This window comes from Canis lupus, chromosome 25 (assembly GCF_003254725.2).
Source record: "Canis lupus dingo isolate Sandy chromosome 25, ASM325472v2, whole genome shotgun sequence".
Classification (NCBI taxonomy): Eukaryota; Metazoa; Chordata; class Mammalia; order Carnivora; family Canidae; genus Canis; species Canis lupus.
This window is the reverse complement of record NC_064267.1, coordinates 49,284,237-49,302,279: the sequence shown is the minus strand read 5'-3', so window position 1 is coordinate 49,302,279 and position 18,043 is coordinate 49,284,237. Positions and strand designations below refer to the sequence as shown.

Here is an 18,043-nt window from a genome sequence, read left to right as displayed (position 1 = left end):
CTTCCTTTCCATAATGCAAAAGTAAGGTGGCAAATGCATCTGGAACAGAACTGCAACACTGGCGACCCCTCAGGTTAAGTTAGTGGCAATGGAGCCAGAGTCCTATGATAATTTTGTGATCTCAAAGAAGGGTGGTATTTATAGCTGGAAGGGAACCAGGCCTCCGGTTCAGTGACAGCACTACAATCAGGGTAGGTGGATGCTGGCAGCCTCCAAGTCCCCCGGCAGGTGCTCGCTCCAAGCAGACTTGGAGGCTCATTTGACCCAGGAAAGCCCAGCCTGGAATCCTTGCCCCCAGTATGTGGAAGCCCTAATAGGCTCACATCTTTCTAGGAAGTGTGATGCTGTTTGGGTAAATGCTGACGTTTCTGTGTCTGCAAGGTGAAGGTCTCTTATCAAATGAACAACACAATAAATGCCACTAAAATGCCCAGAAGCACAAAACATATCCAAGCAAACTCAGGGAAATGGCCTAAACTATTTTTTCCCCATATTTAGATTTATGGGCATACTCTGCATTCAGTAGAATTCACTCTTTTTTACTTTTGACAAACCCACACGATTGTGTAACCATGACCACAATCAAGATATAGATTCTGGTCTATCATGATTAAAGTTCAGAACAACTATTGTCCCTATGGCTCTGGGATCAGATGGCTTGGTTCCCGTCCTGGCCCTGTCTCTGGCAGCTGCGGGACTTTGGAAAAGTGACTTGATCTTTCTAAGGTCTCCATTTTCCTGGCTGCAGACAGAGACAGGGGTGGCAAGCCGTGTAAGGATAAGATGAGCAGGTCAAGGGCGCACAGGTGGCTCTGGGCACATACTGCTTGGGCACCCCTTCTGTCAGCTGCTGAAGTGGATGTCCTAGTTCTCACCTGTCAGCACCTCCAGGAGCCCCCTGCTCCCCACCATTCTGACTTTCCTTGGACTAATATTGAGACATGCCAGGCAACAGCAACAAACAATGGAACTAACTCTTCCACCTATTTATTTCCTGTGTTCCATGTAGAATTCTGAGTATTTTATGTAGATTGACTCATTTAATTCACACAACGTGAGAAAATGTACATAAAGACAAGGCCACCTGTCCAGAAATTCATAACCGGTAAAGTGTGTAGCTGGGGTCTGAGCCAACGTCTGCATTTTTAACCATCGCCAAACCCCTGCTTCAAGAGTGAGAGTACCGCGGGGTGACAGAAAGCGGGCTGGAAACCATGAATGTAGATGTTCATTTATCTCCAAGGAAAGATGGTGACAAGAATCCCTTATTAAATCTATGTATATCCAGCAGCAGCAACAACAACAACAAAAAAAAACAAGTAATCCGACTTAGAAATGGGCAAAAGACTTGAATGGACATTTCTCCAAGGAAAATATGCAACGACCAATAAGCCCACGAAAAGATACTCCACCTCACTAATCCTTAGGGAATTGCAAGCCAAAACCATGATGAGATGTCACATCTCATGCATTAGGATGACTATCATTTAAAAATAATAATAAGAACTGTTGGCAAGGAAAGGAGGAGGCTGTGAGCTGCTGGCAGGAATGTGACCTTGTGAAGCTGCTGTGGAGAACAGTCTGGCAGTTCCGCAAAAAATGTAAACATGGAGTCAGCACATGATCCAGCCATCCCACTTCTAAGTGTAAACCCCAGAGAACTGTAAGCAGGGAGTCAAAGAGATGTCTGTACGCCCGTGTTCACAGCAGCAGTGTTCACCACAGCCAAGGGGTGGAAGCAACCCAGGTGTCCCTCAGCGGATGAATGGATAAATAAAATGTGGTAAAGAATAGAATACTATTCAGCCTGAAAAAGGAAGGGAATTCTGACACATGTTCCAACATGGGTGAACCTTAAAGACATGTGCCAAGTGAAAGAAGCCAGTCACACGTGAAAAAATGCTGTATGATCACACTTGTACAACGTACAAAGAGTCATTAGGCTCATAGAGATCATGATGGATGGTGGAGCTGGGGAGGGGGCCTGGGGAGTCAGGGTTTCACAGGGATGGGGTTTCTGTTTGGGAAGATAACAAAGTCCTGGAGATGACGGTGGTGATGGGGACGCAATGCCGTGGATGTATTTAGTGCCCTTGAACTATGTACTTTAAAATGGTTAAAATGGTAAATTTTACGTTATGTGTATTTTTTATCACAATGAAAGCTGTGTATGTATGTATGTATGTATTTATACATGAAAGCTCATGTATAAAATCATGAGCCCATCTGCAAGAGATGGAGGGGTGGGAAGGAGAGATTCTTAGGGACTCAATTAGGAATGACCTTCTTCATGTGGTCTCTGTATACAATGGGATATTCCTCAGCCACTAGAAACGACAAATACCCACCATTTGCTTCGACGTGGAGGGACCTGGAGGGTATTATGCTGAGTGAAGTAAGTCAATGGGAGAAGGACAAACATGATATGGTCTCATTCACACGGGGAATATAAAAATTAGTGAAAGGGAATAAAGGGAAAGGGGAGAAAATGAGTGAAAATATCAGAGAGGGAGACAGAACATGAGAGACCTAACTCTGGGAAACAAACTAGGGGTGGTGGAAGGGGAGGTGGGTGGGGGGTGGGGGTGACTGGGTGATGGACACTGAGGGGGGCATTTGATGGGAGGAGCAGTGGGTGTTATACTATATGATGGCAAATTGAACACCAATAAAAAAATTTTTTTAAAAGAAAAAAAAAGCAATGGCCTTCTTCATCTTCTCCTTCCCACCTTCGGAACATTCTTAAGTACATTGATGGCGACGATAAGTCACGTTGACAATCCCCAGAAGGACGAAGCTCATTCATTGACGTCCCCCTGCTGCCCGCCTGTCTCTCCCTCGCTCCACCGGCACTGGCTTGTGTTCTTCTTGAGCGCTCGTCCCTGGAGGCGGCAGAGATACCATCAGACCCATTTTTCAGACAAGAAAATGAAGGCTCTAAGAAACCAGACGAATCACTCAAGATCGCCAGCTGGGCAGGGAAGGCCTGCAGGGGACGTCAGAAGCCCCCCTGCCCTGCTTTCGTCCTAGAGGCTGGGGTCGCTGGCCCGTGGCCCCCACCCCCCATCCCCGCTATCCACCCCCAACAGGTGGCTTCACGCAGCTGGAGCCTGTGCCTATCGGAGCCACTGCGACAGCAAGGCAGTGGCCACAGGTCTGTGGTGTGTGCCCGGCTGACCGCCACACCGGGCAGCGGGGCTGAGCTGGCCGGGCCGCCGCACCCGGAACGGAAGCCCTCTCTGGATCTCATCATCCAGAGAACTCGCAGGCCTCGGCCCCTGCCAGGCATTCCCACAGCTGGAAGGAGAGGTGAGGATCCCCCCGAGGCCCCGGGGGCCGTCTGCGTCCACTGAGAGCCCCCGGGCCAGAGGGCGGCCGTGTCCGGGCATGGGCGCTCCGAGGCCAGCACGTGCTGACCTAACTCACCAGCTGCCGCCCGACTCCTGCTCTGCCCTTTCGGGAGGCTCTTGTTTTGGGAAGCCGGGAGGATACAAAAATGTTCCATTTCCAGTGAGATCGGATTAGCCCCATTTATAAATCTGTTCTTTCCTTAGTTACCGCTTGTCGGTACTACAACCACAAATCACAATTGTTTACAGTCACTTTTATACTCCACGCGTGTTTATTACCTGAGATCTTAAGAGATTTCTGTGCTCGTGGAAGCAGCTTCTACACACGCAAATGCGCCGCGGTGGCTGCGGGCTGTGCTGGCCAGGCCGGCCTGTCCGCGAGCCGCGGGCCGGGCTGGGCCGCCGGGGACCCCAGGGTCTGCGGGCCGCCTTCAGGCCTCCCTCCTTCCCCAGCTGGGAGACGCCGAGCCTGGGTGGTCAGGAGCCGCCGACAGCAGGGCGGCCCCCCGCCGAGGACACTTGTTGGCCGGTCACCGGCCTCTTTCCCAAACTTGGCTCCTTCCCGGATGTTAGCAGCGACAACATCTCCCTCTTCCACAGAAAAAGCAGGGCCTGCCTTTTTTTAAAAAACAGAAAACAAAAAGCCGAAAAAACCCCACCAACTGTCCTTTCCAACTCCTATCATCCCGGCTTGATCTGGGTGGGTTAATCCAGATCTTTCTGAAGGGACCTCTCACCATGTTCCATTTCTGTAGACATCGTTGGCAGAGTTATAGAGTTTTCCTCTCCTTCTTTTTTTAAGTTGCAAATGCTTAAAATTCTGTTGGCCTTTGAGCTCCCAAGGGGATCCCCATCTCCAGCCCCCATGTGCCGTTGCCATGGCGATCTCTCCTTCCCTTTAAAGTCTGGAATGCCACATTCCATAAGATTTGCACAGAAAGTTGCTTGATCATACGCAAAGGCCTGTCTGTCAGTCTCGAACATTCTGTATCAATAAACACACGCCGAGACCCTCTCTCTGCCTTGCTGTGAAACATCGAGCTTTGAGATTCATCTGGGAGATGAGGAAGGAGTCCAGGAAAATAGAGCCCCTGCCCGCGTAGAGCACGATTGTGTCCCGATTCCCGCCCGTGGCACGCTAGCATTTTAAACGGTTATTCCAAGAACAACAACATGCATTACAGAGCAGTGGCAAAATTATACGTGTAGTTGAACCCAACCCCGGCCTCAAAGTATTGAATTTTACCCGGACGCTAAGGCCATTTAACATCTGAGATACTAAAGCACATTTAAATCCTCAAATAAATAAGTAACTTTAATTACACAAAGAACTACATTTCGAGGAAATTATGGTTATTTGCTACAGGAAAATGACCCCTAGGTCGTCTTTATGACTTAATGGTCAGTAATTTTTGAAGGCATATTCTCTTCTCTAAGCCGCTGTGTCCAAACATTTTCTGAGACAGGAATAGGACTAATTGCTCTCCAGTTAAAAAGAGTGCTCCCTATTTTGCGTTCCCTATTTCGGGGGGATGAAAATAAACAAAAGCTACAATGTTTCTTTGCACAGAGAAATTGCTTTGTCAGAAAAAAAGAACTTCTGCAATCAAAATAAAGCACCAGGAATAGAACCGATGCTTTGTTATAATGAAACAAAATTCCTCTGTATTGAATAATGATGGATTTTACGTTTGTTACTAAGCAGAGGCTTTTTTTTTTTTTTAATTTCAGGGGTCTGTCCTTCATTGTTTGCGACTGTGCTCACTGTGATATTAAACAGTGAGGTGTCAGCAGCTGATTAAAGGCGAGAAGGGAAGCCCCGCTAATTGCGCCGAGCCCTGGGCCGGCGTCCCCCGCCGCACTGGACGTCAGCCGCACACCTGCAGTTTTACAAGCAGGAGCAGTGCCGAGGCCTAACCCGGGCAGCCCGCTCTGGTAATGAATCCAGGAAAACTACACAGACTCGTTTTCCCTCAAAGATAGAGGCAACGTGGCAAGGCTCTCAGATGCGGATGGGGGTGGGGGCTGGGGCGTCCCCACAGGTGTGTCCACCGCCTTAAATCTGCTGGGAGCGCTTGCCTGATAAAAATTAAAAGGACCGTATTCCTGCTTCGGGGGAGCCCGCGCCGGGAAACTGCAAAGATCGAGTAGTGCCCGGGAGCCGGAGCCAGGGGAGCCGGCTTACTCGTGCCTGGACAAAGGGACGCCCGGTGTCCCCCGCACCTAGGACTAGTTAAGGGCAAAGTAGTCTCCAGGATGTGGTGACTTTGGGCTTCACCTCCAAACAGGGAGTGTCACCTGGCCTACCGTGTCACATCGGCTTCTGTGGTTAGCACTCCTGTCATGTTTTCTCCTTATAGGAGACACTTCCCACCACAGGGCTCACTGAAGAAGCAACAGTCCCAAGCCTGATTTCGTATAAAGCCTTGGTCATGTAATATCAATGGGCCAAATACGTTCATTTTAAAAAAAAACTGTGGGCACGTGTTTTAGAAAAATGTTGTAGTCTGCAATGATTGTGTTTGTCTGTCCCCGCGTAAGGAAGGACACAGGTGTGAGAATTGTGCAAGCTCCAAAATGAGAGAAAAGAAACCATTCTCAATTCTAGAAGCATTTGGAAACAGAGAGCACTACTCCTGTTGCTAATTTTGCCAATTTAATGCAGGTTTTTTTTTTTTTTTTAATGTCTTATACCTTTAAAAACTTACAGCTAGAAAATCTCTCTGTCTATCTCTTTTTGTTAGACAAATTCAGGAAAACCCAGAGACCTGGGATAGATGTTTTCAACAAAAATATCACTGTGCTGTGTCAAGAAACGTGGCCCTAACAATGAGGAAAATAGAATGTAAATCCATCTCCTTTCTTCTCCTAGAAAATCCTTTCCGGAAAATACACTCACAATCCCCAATATTTCTAAGCAAAATGTGAAGTGTCAAGGGAGCCTTCAATAAAGCCAGAGATGAAAAGAAAAAAAGCAAGATAACGAAAATAAAATTATGCCTAGGCTGACATCCGATGTGCCAATATCTTACTCAGAGGTTCATTTTTGTGCTTTCCTTCAAGGGTCTGGAGGACTCAGACGTGGCCCAGCGACAGCAGAAGAGAAAGTTGAGTGACTGGAATGGGATCTTTTCCTGCACAATTTAAAAGTATTTCTTATTTTCAATTAAATGTGAAGCTGTCTGGAAGGCCTCGGGACCTTCCTCACGGTTAGGAAAGAAAAAAAATCACCTAAGCTTCAAGTTTTCGACCTGCAGCTTTCTAAGAGCTCACGTTAGGTGGATATTAAAAAGCAATTTAACAAAGCGATTGCAGTGACGACCAAGGACTGCCTTACGTTGATTAGAAGGGAAGGGATCGCCAGGAGAACACATTTTCAGTTTTGAAAAACGAGCTTTTAAAAGACATAAGTGGGATATCACTGGGGTCGAAAAGCTGGAAGTTGGTTTTAAAAACCCCGTCACGAGCAGCCGGGGCTATAGCTGCAAACACGCCCAGAACTCCGAAGGCCCAGCAGCCGCGTCTCCCCCAGAAGCCGGGAGAGCCTGCTGCTCCCCACTGCAAATACGCCTTTTATGGCACTTTCATTTTCCGAAGCAATTTGCTAGAGTTCATCAACAGAGAATAATAGCTTCGTGGCTCCTTGTTGACGCTTTTTACTTAGCGTTTCTTACTTTTCCTCCTCGCCTTTATTTGCAATTTGAGGAACTCCGCTGAACTTTGGGTAACCCTCTAATGGCCAGGCTGCTGGGGTTCGGGGACCTGAACGCGCCTGGAGCCTGCAGCCCAGGGCTCCTGTCCCCAGGGCCTGGGGTGGGGCGCAGTCCCCCGCTTGCACACGATTGTCACCGACGCCTGCCAGGCTTCTGCCCTCGAGGGACACAGGATGGTCAGTGAAGCGGAAGCAAAAGTGGCATTTACCTGTGCTGCGTGGAGCATGTGCGGGGGAGGCAGACTCAGGCCGTTGGCACAGACCGTGGACATCCCGCGGCAGGAATTTAGAGGGGAAGTTCGCCAGCAGCAGGGAAAGGTGACTGGGGCGCAGCGAGGCCCAGGGTCCCCTGGCTTCGGCCCGGCCTTGTCCGCAGACCGGGGGGAAGGAGCATCGGAGCCAGGGCGTCTGCAGAGCCCCGGACGCAGCCGCACACAGAGAGCAGCCGGGCGCTCAGAGGCTTCCTGCAGGATCGCAGAGACGGAGGCCGAGAGGTGAGAGGGTCGCCCGCTGAGCACCGGTTTTGTTTTTGCTTTGGAGAGAACTGGAGCCCCCGGGGTGCAGACCCGCAGGGGGGTGGGGGGCGCTAAGACCTGCACCCCCCCACCCGGGCTAACGCGTGTCATCTCTAGCTTTGTGGGAACAGAATCACTACGGCCCGCACTGCCTCTGGGGACACGTGCGTCCCGTGTATTTGGGAGCTGCTCCTTTGAGAGCCACCTTCTCAGCCAGCCAACAAGTTTCCTGTGTTTTCAGATCAGCTGGAAGGACTATTTCTTTTCAGGTTCTGGGTCCCTCTGAATCCGTTTGCAGACTTCAAACAGATCGGATTTCGGGCTGCAGCCTGAGGGAGGCTGGAAGGAGTACCAGGTGGCCCGGGACGCCGCGACCTCCAGTGAGGGTCTCTTAGATGCCTGCCACCCCCACCCCCCGGCCCCACCCTGGGAACGCACACCCACCGGAGGAGAGAGACGGGATTGCCTCGCTGGCTTCTCACCGGTCCCCGGCACGACCTGTGGAAACAACCCGAGAGTGTCCATCCACGGGGGCATGGATGAGCAAAATGGTCCAGCCACGGAATGGGGCTCAGCCTTCAGCAGGAAGGACAGTTGTGCATGGGCTGTGACACGGATGAACCTGGAGCACATCGTGCTCAGTGAAGTAAGCCGGTCACAAAAGGATGAAGACTATGGGATGCCACTTATTCTTGGGGCCTATGCTTGGGGCCAGATTCACAGAGTTGGAGACTAGAGGAAGGGGGAGCACCAGGGGCTGGGGCGTTGGGGCGGGGGGAGGCGGTCAGTGTTTCATGGGGACAGAGATTTTGCTTAGGAAGATGACAAAGTTCTGGAGACGAAGGGTGGTGACGGTTGCACAGCCATGTGAATGTACTTAATGCCGCTCAACCATACACTTCAAAAGGATGAAGATCACACTTTTATGTTATGTGTGTTTTACTACAATAAAAAAGAAACAATTATTTTATTTATATGCTGAAATTAAAAATTAGAGAAAAAAACATCAGGGCTCCTACAGCGCTCCACAAGGCCACAGGGCAGCCACCTGCGGCCCCGCCTGGAGAGGAAAACGCGACCAGAGAGAGGCAGAGAGCAAACAGATCCACAGAAAGACCAGCTCTGTCTCATTTGTGCGGTGGCAGCAGCCCGTCCAGTCTGGTCCTGGCACTGTGCCCCCAAGCCAGGCCGGGGAAGAGGTGGCCGCAGCTGGGAGGAGGGCTGGACGACGGGGGCAGCCGCCCACCTGCGCACGGGCCACTCAGAGCCCGGCGTCGGGGTCCCCGCAGGCCCCCGCCCCGGGTACCATGTGAGGGGACCCAGCTGCCTGGGGCAGGAGCTACTCCCAGCTCGTGACGGAGCCACGCACCCCCGGCTGAGCCTGAAGCAGTCCGACCTCGCTGCGCCATCTGAGGGAAGTCACCCAGTCCTGGACTCCAATCTCCTCTAATTTTCACAAAAGGGGGATCTGAACGCGATAGTCTTAGAGATTCGTGCCAGCTCGGGCACTCTGCGATTCCGGACATCCGAAATGAGGATCTACAGTCTGAAATTTTTTTTTTTAAGATTTTATTTGTTTATTCATGAGAGACACACAGAGAGAGGCAGAGACACAGGCAGAGGGGGAAGCAGGCTCCCCGCAGGGATCCCGACGTGGACTCGATCCCGGGACCCTGGGGTCACGCCCTGGGCTGAAAGTGGTGCTAAACCGCTGAGCCAACGGGGCTGCCCTGGAATTTTTTTTTTAAAACATCCAAAGCTCATGTTATGTTTTCAGGCCAGAGGGGAAGAGCCCTCGCTTGCTTGCAGGTGTGTGTGTGCAATGTGGGAACAGAGAAGAACGAGGCACGCTCTTCCTGATGGAGGACACGCTGCCACTGTGCACAACCGTCCCCTGGTAACCTGCCCTCGAAGTTTCTCGTCTGCTGCGTGACCACCAGAGGGCAATGCGTGCAGCAGATTTGTCAGCACCCGCGGAGCCGGATGTGCCGCGTGTCTTTCCCGGAGCCTTTCAGGGCTTCTCTCTGGGGGCTCAGTGTCCCCGCCGCTTCTCCAAGGGGCTGAGAACGAGGGCTGAGGGTGAACAGCTGACCCTGTGCAGAGACAACAGCTTGCAGCCCCCACGTAGGATCCACTCAGCAATGAAACCGGCCCCGAAACGCGTTAGGGTCCTTATCACGCTGCGAAGCCATCCAGGCGAGGACGCTCCCAGGCTTTACACATCAAACGCCGGGCACCCCAGGCTCGCAGGCTCTGGGTCCACGTGCTTCAAATCCTCGGGGTGGGGGGGCAGGCCAGGCGCCGGACTCCCGGGGTCCCCCGGCTCAGCATGCTGCCCAGTACCTGCATTCGTCCCCGCGTGAGCCACTGTCCCGGGGGAGCCGATTCCATCACACATGGGAAACAGGGAAAGCGGTCTGGAAGGGGAGAGAAACTGAGAGGCTCCCCCCTTGAGCACGCTCCTGTCCTGTGCCCCGAACCGAACGGGACAGCCACTCCTCCACTTGGGAACCTGTCCGGGTCCTGCTAATAGGCTATGATCTCCCGCCTTCAAGGCTGACACCTGCTCCCGGATGCCAGCTGCTCTGAAGGCCCTTATCAGTCTTTCTTCTGCTTACAGAAGGTCCCAGAGCTGAGGTCCCCCCAAAAGGCTATGTCCATAGAAACGGATGAACTGCTGGGCTAGGATGCCGGACGAGGTGAGCAGCTACCCCTGCCGGGCGCTGTCCTCGGCTTTGCATTTGTGAAGACACTTCTGTTTTCCAGTTGACTTACGTTATGATTTTGTCATGATCGACCTCCACGGCGGCTGACCCGTCTGCCTTAACTCTCTCTGTCCCTCATGCTTCCTATCCAAGAATGGTCTGAAAACCTTGGCGAGACGCAGGCGCCGTGGGTGAGCGTTCACGCTGCCCTGGGTGGCCACATCCTCACATCACCCTTTTGTCACTGGTCAGCGACTGAGCAGGGCTGCCCTGGCACGCACCAGGGTGGGGAATGAGGCATCGCTGGGCCTAAGTCAGTTGTGTCATGGGCTTGTCTCAACCCAATGTGTAAATGTCTCCTGTTCATTTATTCATTAAACAAATATTTATTAAAAGCCTGAAGCATGCAAGACCAAGTTTTGTTAAGCCCTAAAGGTGTTATAAGAATAAACCCTACAGGCTCTTGGCCTCAAGAGTGTCATCCAGAAGAAACAAGATTCGAATACAAATAAGCATACGAGAAGGTGGTTGCATGCCTTACGCTTGTGAAAAACACTTCTACTTGCTACTCATTTATTCGTGTTCAATTCATGTATTCCTGTCATCAACATGTATTCAGGACCTACTGCACGCCTGCACCTTTACGGGCACTGGGGTGTTACAGATGAGAAAGGCAGACCTAGTGGGGAAGAGGAAGCCTCCATACAACTGAAGACCTTCCCACTTCCATCTGGCCAAGACAGAGTCATAGCGACCGATTGTCCCTTCCACCCAAATAAAAAACAAGCAAAAACAGACCAAATAATGAAACATTCAGAATCAAGACACGGGCTCATGCAATGAAGAACCATGATCCCTGTGGGCTTGTGGAGAGAGACATTGTGCCTCACAGCCCAGCCTACTGCCTTGGGTTTTCAGCACAGGGACAGGGGCCCAGGCCTGGCCCAGAGGACTGCCTGTGTTGGGAAGATACAGCTGAGTGTGGGCAGACCAAGGAACCCCATTTTGCAGAGCAGAGAACCAGCTTAATTACCTGAGCGCACACCACAGGCCCACAGAGGCTCGGTCTGAAGTATTAACCTGGTTTCTGATCAGCAGTTGTATGTGAGGAAAACAGAGCAGAGAAGAATCACCTCAAAGGTCGCAGGGCCGGTGGTGGACCTCAAACACGTCTGGGGACAGGTATTGTTCTGTTCCAGCTGGACAGGTGCAGCGCCAGCACCTGCCTCCATCACGGAGAGTAAATATCACTCTCCTGGATGAAACAAGGTGCTGGTCCCACTTAAATGCAGGACTCAAGAGGATCAAACCATTTTCAAGAAACTCAAGTGCAGCCCAGAACAAAGCTCGAGAACATTAACAGTAACACAGGAATACCCGGCTCCCAACAAGAAGAAATGTATAAGACCTGGCGTTCGATCCACATTACCAAGCAGGCAAAAACAAAAACAAAAAACAAAAAATACAGACAAATAGGACCCATAATGAGGAGAAAAACCAATACATTGAAATAGACCTGGAACCGATTCAGATATTAGAATTAACAGACCAAAAAAAAAATTAAAATAGCATAACAGTATTTCATACATTCAAAAAGCTAGGTAAAGTCTTCCTTTCTGCTGTAGGCTCGAGTGACTGGTGTCGAGATGGGCAAGTTCATGAAACCCGGGAAGGTGGTGCTGGTCCTGGCCGGACGCTACTCCGGAGGCAAAGCGGTCATCGTGAAGAACATTGATGATGGCACCTCAGACCGTCCCTACAGCCATGCTCTAGTGGCCGCAATTGACCGCTATCCCCGAAAAGTGACAGTTGCCATGGGCAAGAAGAAAATCGCCAAGAGGTCAAAGATCAAGTCTTTTGTGAAAGTTTATAACTACAATCACCTCATGCCCACGAGGTACTCTGTGGATATCCCTTTGGACAAAACTGTCGTCAACAAGGATGTCTTCAGAGACCCTGCTCTTAAATGCAAGGCCTGACGAGAGGCCAAGGTCAAGTTCGAGGAGAGGTACAAGACCAGCAAGAATAAGTGGTTCTTCCAGAAGCTACGGTTTTAGATTTTTCAGTCATTAAAAATAAAAAAATAAAATTAAAAAAAACAACCAAAAAGTCAGGTAAAGAAAGAGAAGATATTAGAATGTTTGAAGAAAAATGGAAATAATGGTAAAATAAAACAAAACAAAACAAAAAACTTGACCCCAGAAGGTCAACAGTTTAACCATGAGGAAAGTACATGAAGAAAACCACACCAAGTCACACCAGAGACAAGCTGCTCTTGTGTGACAAAAGAGGAAAATCTTAACAGAGGCCAGAGAAAGGCATTTTCTGTACAGTAGAATGAAGACAACATGAGAACAGATTTCTCACCAGAAGCAATGTGAGTGGGAGGGTGGGGCAGCCACACATTTAAATTACAAAAGCGAAAAAAGCCGGTCAACCTAAAATTCTAATCCAACTATGGTATCTTCCAAAAAACGAAGGTAAAAACAAAGACTTTTTTCTCCCCTGGTTAAACAAAAGGTGAAAGAATTTATCAATAGCAGACCCAAAACACAAGAAATGTTCAAGAAAGTTCTCGAGAAGGAACATGATGCCCAGTAGACGTAGGTGATGAACCCAAAGGAGTGGAGGCGCCAAACCTTGTAGCCCCAAGAGTCAGCACATGAACATCTTTCTCATGAGGCAAATCTCTTTAAGGAATAATTGACTTAGGGATCCCCGGGGGGCTCAGCGGTTGAGCACCTGCCTTCAGCCCAGGGCGCGATCCTGGAGACCCGGGATCGAGTCCCACATTGGGCTCCCTGCATGGAGCCTGCTTCTCCCTCTGCCTGTGTCTCTGTCTCCCTCCACTCCCACCCCCGTGTGTCTCTCATGAATAAATAAATAAAATCTTAAAAAAAAAAAAAAAAAGAAAAAATGGGCTGGAACTGTAGCACCAGGCCCTGGGGTTTACACTGCGTGTAGGTCCAATGTCTGACCACATGGGGACAAAAGCGGGGGGCGGGGAGGCAGGCGGCTGCCCCTGCCGGGTTCTTAGACTCCACCTGGGCTGGCGTCACTGCCGGGGAAGGTGGGCTCTGAAGCCTCAGAGATGTGTGATTTGCCCTGAAGGCAACCACGAGCATAGCATAACAAGGAATTATAGCTAATGAACCTTATAAGGGGATAAAATTGAATCATAAATAATCCAAAAACGGGAGAATAAAGAACAGCTGGGACCAATAGAGAACAAACAGCAAGATGATAGGCTGAAACTGAACCATATCAATAATCGCATTAAATATAAGTCGTCTAAATGCTTCCATTAAAAGGCAGGTGCTGCCATATTGGATAAAAAGCAAGACCCAAGCTACGCGGTGTAGCAAAAAAAAAAAAAAAAAATCACCTTAAATATAAAGACACAAATGGGTAAAATGTAGAAGGATGGGGAAAACACTGATTTATCACCAGAGCGAGGATATTAATATCTGACAAAATCCGTTTCAAAGCAAAGAATATCACCAGGGATAAAAGTTGTTTCGTATCAATGAAGGCGTCAATTCATGAAGAAGACAAAACAGTTCTAACTGTTGAAGATAGGAAGAGAATGAAGGACTGTTAGAACTTTGTGCTGATCGAGTCAGTGGCTGGGTTCCCCACAGATGAGATCCCTCACCCAACGTGAGAGACCCGGGCCGCAGAAACAAGACGTCTCCACCCACCCGGATGCCCGTTGAGGTGAAGTCCTCTTGGGCCCGGTCTCTGCAGACGGGGCTGTGACCCACCCGCCAGCCCTCCAACTCCAGATGCCAGGTGGTCACTTGATGGAAAACCTCTGGGGCTTTGTAACCATGGAGGTTCACAAAGATTCGCAAGCAGAACGGGAGAAAAGACTGCTTGAGATGCGGAGAGCACGCTTCCGGCAACTGCAGGGGACTGTAGACAACCCTGGGACGCGGACGTTCATCTTAGGAAGCGTCTCCTGCAGCCTCAACATAATTCAGGCAGCCGGAGGCCCTCTCCACAAGGGGTTGCAAGCCGGTCATGAAACATGCTGCTCCTGCCTGGGGCCTCCCGGGGCAGGGGCTCGTGGCCAGCCCTAGGCCAACTCCGTCCTGTCCCCTCTTCTGTCCTGACCTTGAGCTCTGACCTTGGCTTTGTCTTCTCCAATTACAGTGCGATTCCCTCAGGTCTGTCCAACCAGACCATGGTGCTGTCTCCCCCGGCTCCCCTGCCGGCCACCAAGGGCCCTGTCACCAGGGCCCTCCAGCATCTGGTCCTACTGCCCCCCCCCCCCCCGAAAACCAGGTGTGTTTCTTCTTCTTTATTGTTGTTTGGGCCCCTCCTTCCAGATGCGGGGGCCTCCCGACTGGTCTGCTGGGACTCGAGGCCCAGGCCAACATGGACCAAGTCCCGTCAGTTTATCCACCGTGCTCTCAGCTCCCAGCCAGGTCTTCATCTTGAGATGTTGTGGCTGACGTTCGAGGCCAGATCAGGCCACGCAGCTGCACATGCAGAGCTGGCCTCCGAGGTCAAGGGCATCCACCTGTCTGAGCCTAATGCCTGGGCTCAAACACACGGCCCCAGGAGTCCCTTCACTAAAGGGCTTAATGTCCCTGGTGCAGGCTATCAAGTTCCACCTCAGCCCCCAGTGACTGTGAGACCCCCAGACTTGCCCTCTCACCCAGAAGGGGAACTGGGGCAGGTGCCCAACCTGTGTCTGTAATTGACTGAGCCACTGGCTTTGAGCTGGACTCGCCCCAAAAGGAAAGTACAACTCAGATCTTCCAGGGATTCTCTATGACACTCACTCGGGACTGTGCCGACCCTCAGGCTCCCCAGAGGGGCTGCACAGGTGTTCGGAAAGAGCCTGTGAGGGTCGCAAGCTAGAGCCCCCAGATGGGCGAGGGTGTCCAGGAGGTGCTGGGCCGAGCAGACCACCTGCTCTCTGCAGGGAAGCATGTGAGTAGCTGGAGACGCGGGGGCTAAAGCACAGGAAGGGTTTTCTCAGTTCCAAGGATAAGGAGAGGGTCTCAGGTGAAGCAGGGAGACGGAGATCATCATCCCGTGTCAGGCATCTTCGGTCGCACACCCATCTTAGGGGGGCCCTGCTCAGCCACGACTCTTCTCTTGGGTCTCTCCCTGGCCGAGTGCTTCAGAGGGGAGGCTGAGACCCCTCGCTCCCCCCAGCACCCCTGCTTGGTGGGTTACCAAGGGCGGACCCCCCAGCTGCTCTCTGCGCCGGGGGCAGCCCTGCCCGGAGCTGAGCCTGCTGGCCGGGTGCGCTGGCAGCTTCGGGAAGACCAAAGGGCCAACCCCGTGACCCAGGGAAGCAGGAGTGACTCGAGCTAATTTGTCCTGGCAGGAAACCAAATTAGCCGGAAACACCAGGCGTGTTTTTCATTAACCACATTGTGCAGCCCGAGAGCCATGGTGCGATGCCCGGGAGCCCCGAGTCTCCCACTGGGGAGCTTCCTGCACCCCCTGTCTGGGCCACAGCAAGTTCCAGGGCAAGGGCACAAATCTCCTAAGAGAAAGCGATCTGTTGACACGGGACAGCAGCAAGGACAACACTCTGAGCAGATGAGGGGCTAGAGGAAGTGTGACGAGCCCGGCTGACCCTCTGGAACATTCCAGGCCATCTCAGACTCGCAGTGACGGCTCCCCCATGGGGCTCGGGCAGGAAAGTGGGACACGGCCGTGCTCAGGGAGTGTGCAGGGCTCCGGCCATGGCCCGATGGTGCAGCAGGGGAGCCGAGGACCCCCACTCGCCCCCGCCCTGAGGCCCACAGCTGGGGGGCGGCCTAGCCCGGGGAGGAACAGGTGGAGACACACAGGGACACCCACATCACCACCCAGGCCACGTCATGGCACTTAGTGCCGACCTGCTCCTCTGACCGTCGCCCTCCCGTGTCTTTCCTCACGGGATCTAAACCTACCCCGGGTCCAGTCGCAGCAGAGCTGGCTACGGCCACTCCCGGAGAGGAGCGGCAGGTTTCTGGCTGCCCCCGCGCTTACTGCACACCAGAGGACGGGCCAGTGTACACTCGGACACTGTGCAGCCCACCGGCCGCCCCCGCCGCCCCCTGCGGGCTCCTCCTTCCAAACACCCCCCGGCACCACTCCACCGAGGCCAAGGTGACTTCTTAAATACGAGGGGACAGGGTGGCTCCAGCGTCTAAGACCATCCCGCGGGGCCCAGCCCTCGGACGGTGAAGCCCCCATCCCCCTGCACACGGGCGTGTGTAAGCACAGCCGCATCCCTCCCCGGGCTCCAGCCTTCACTGGGCCTGCGATTCCCTGGGACGCCTCCGCTCCCCCAACGTTGGGTCTGGCCCTGCACCTGCCCTCCCCGACCTCTCGTGTCAGCGGGCGCTCGCACCTGTCGTGCCTTGTGAGCAGGCCCCATTTATCTGTTTCGGGGCCGCGCCGTGCAGTGTGTGGCACCCGGTCACCTCCACAGTAGCCAGGCTTGTCAGGGCCTCTGGGAACCCCACAGGGCCGGGCCGGGCCTTTCGTCTACTCCGGCACCGACCGGTGCTCTGCCCTGACGGACCTGGCACAGTAGAGACGGAACGACTGAAGGAACGAAGTCTTGAGATTTTGCTCATGTATTCGCGTCTCTTCCCATGATTCTCTGCCCATTGGGACGCCTCTGAAACCTCCCCTCCCCTGGGAAGTCTCCCGGGATGCCCCCTGGCCAGTGTTTGCTCTGTCACATCACCTCCCCTGCTCTTCTGTGGAGCACCGGGCACCAGAAGTCTCGGTTTCCTGGAACTCACTGGTGATCCAGCAACGTGTCCTCCGGGGGCCGGGGAAGGCCAGCCCGTCGCCGACGCCCGCTGCATGATCAAGACGCGGCCTCTGGATTTCCCAGCCCCTGGAGGTCAAGGGTGGGGGGGGTGAGGCCCTCGCAAGCCTCCGTGTCCATCCCTCAGGCTGTCCTGAGGAAGCAGAGGGGACGCTCGCCTTCCCGAGAGGTCAGGGTCCTCCCCACGCAGTCCACACTCGAAAGCGTGTTCCCGGGTGGGGGGGGGAGGGGGCTGGGCGGGGTGTCTGAAGCAGGAAGGTCACAGGCAAGCGCCACGGAGGCAGGAAAGGCGCAGCAGGCCACGTCCCACCAGGCCGCAGGGTCCCGGGGACTGGAGCTCAGGGCGAGCTCGGCTGTTAGGATCACTCGTGCGTGTGATGCTTTTAACCCAAACACTCTCCATATGGCTTCTTGATTGGCTGTGATTTCTTCTGAAAACATTTATAGTCTTTTGAAGTATTCATAATTGTATGGGGGCTGGGGCAAGGGACTCCCTCTTGGCAGCGGTTTGCAGTTTCCGAGGCTGAAATTAGAATTTGGCCTGAGAGCCCGGGTGGGCGGAGCCGAGGCCAGAGGTCAAATTCCACTTGCTCCGTAATGAGCGCTAATGAAGGGATCAGGGCTCTGCGTCTACGCAAAAGCAGCGGCGCGCGGCGGCCGGTGTGGACAGAGGCCCAGGGAAAAGCATTGTGTGCACCAGGTGACAGCCAGCTCTGCGTCTCCCAGCACCAGGGGAAAGCCTGGTCCTCGGTCCTAGGGTCTCCATCCCCTCAGAGGAGAGCCCGGGTGGGGGGGCTTCCAGAAACCAGGGGAGCAAGTGCGGTGCTGCCCATGAAGCAGGGAAAGCCGCCCTCCCTTAATCCTCTCCCTCAGGAGATGGAGTGATGCGAGGCGACCTGAGGTGAGGCTGGCATCCTGCAGCCGCCGGCCTTCCTCCCAGGGAGCTGGTCCTGCCGCAGGTGCCGTGGGCG

General features: G+C 52.9%; 1 protein-coding gene and 1 long non-coding RNA gene across 2 annotated transcripts; one reads left to right on the top strand and one right to left on the bottom strand.

Annotated features, from left to right (window-relative positions):
* Window positions 1–971: 971 nt before the first annotated feature.
* LOC125753629 (uncharacterized) lies at window positions 972–4,167 on the bottom strand. Its single transcript, XR_007405890.1, has 2 exons — window positions 3,630–4,167; window positions 972–2,882 (listed from the first exon to the last, which is right to left on the bottom strand). It is a non-coding gene; the product is annotated as an uncharacterized LOC125753629 (long non-coding RNA).
* A 7,725-nt stretch (window positions 4,168–11,892) lies between these two features.
* Window positions 11,893–12,387, top strand: LOC112669998 (60S ribosomal protein L27-like). Its single transcript, XM_035719839.2, has one exon. The coding sequence runs from the start codon at window positions 11,929–11,931 to the stop codon at window positions 12,259–12,261; it is 333 nt and encodes a 110-aa protein (XP_035575732.1). The 5' UTR covers window positions 11,893–11,928; the 3' UTR covers window positions 12,262–12,387.
* The last annotated feature ends 5,656 nt before the right edge of the window (window positions 12,388–18,043 follow it).

Bases quoted from the DNA above. Each gene is read 5' to 3' on its own strand.
- LOC112669998 (XM_035719839.2), top strand. From the start codon at position 11,929: ATGGGCAAGTTCATGAAACCCGGGAAGGTGGTGCTGGTCCTGGCCGGA.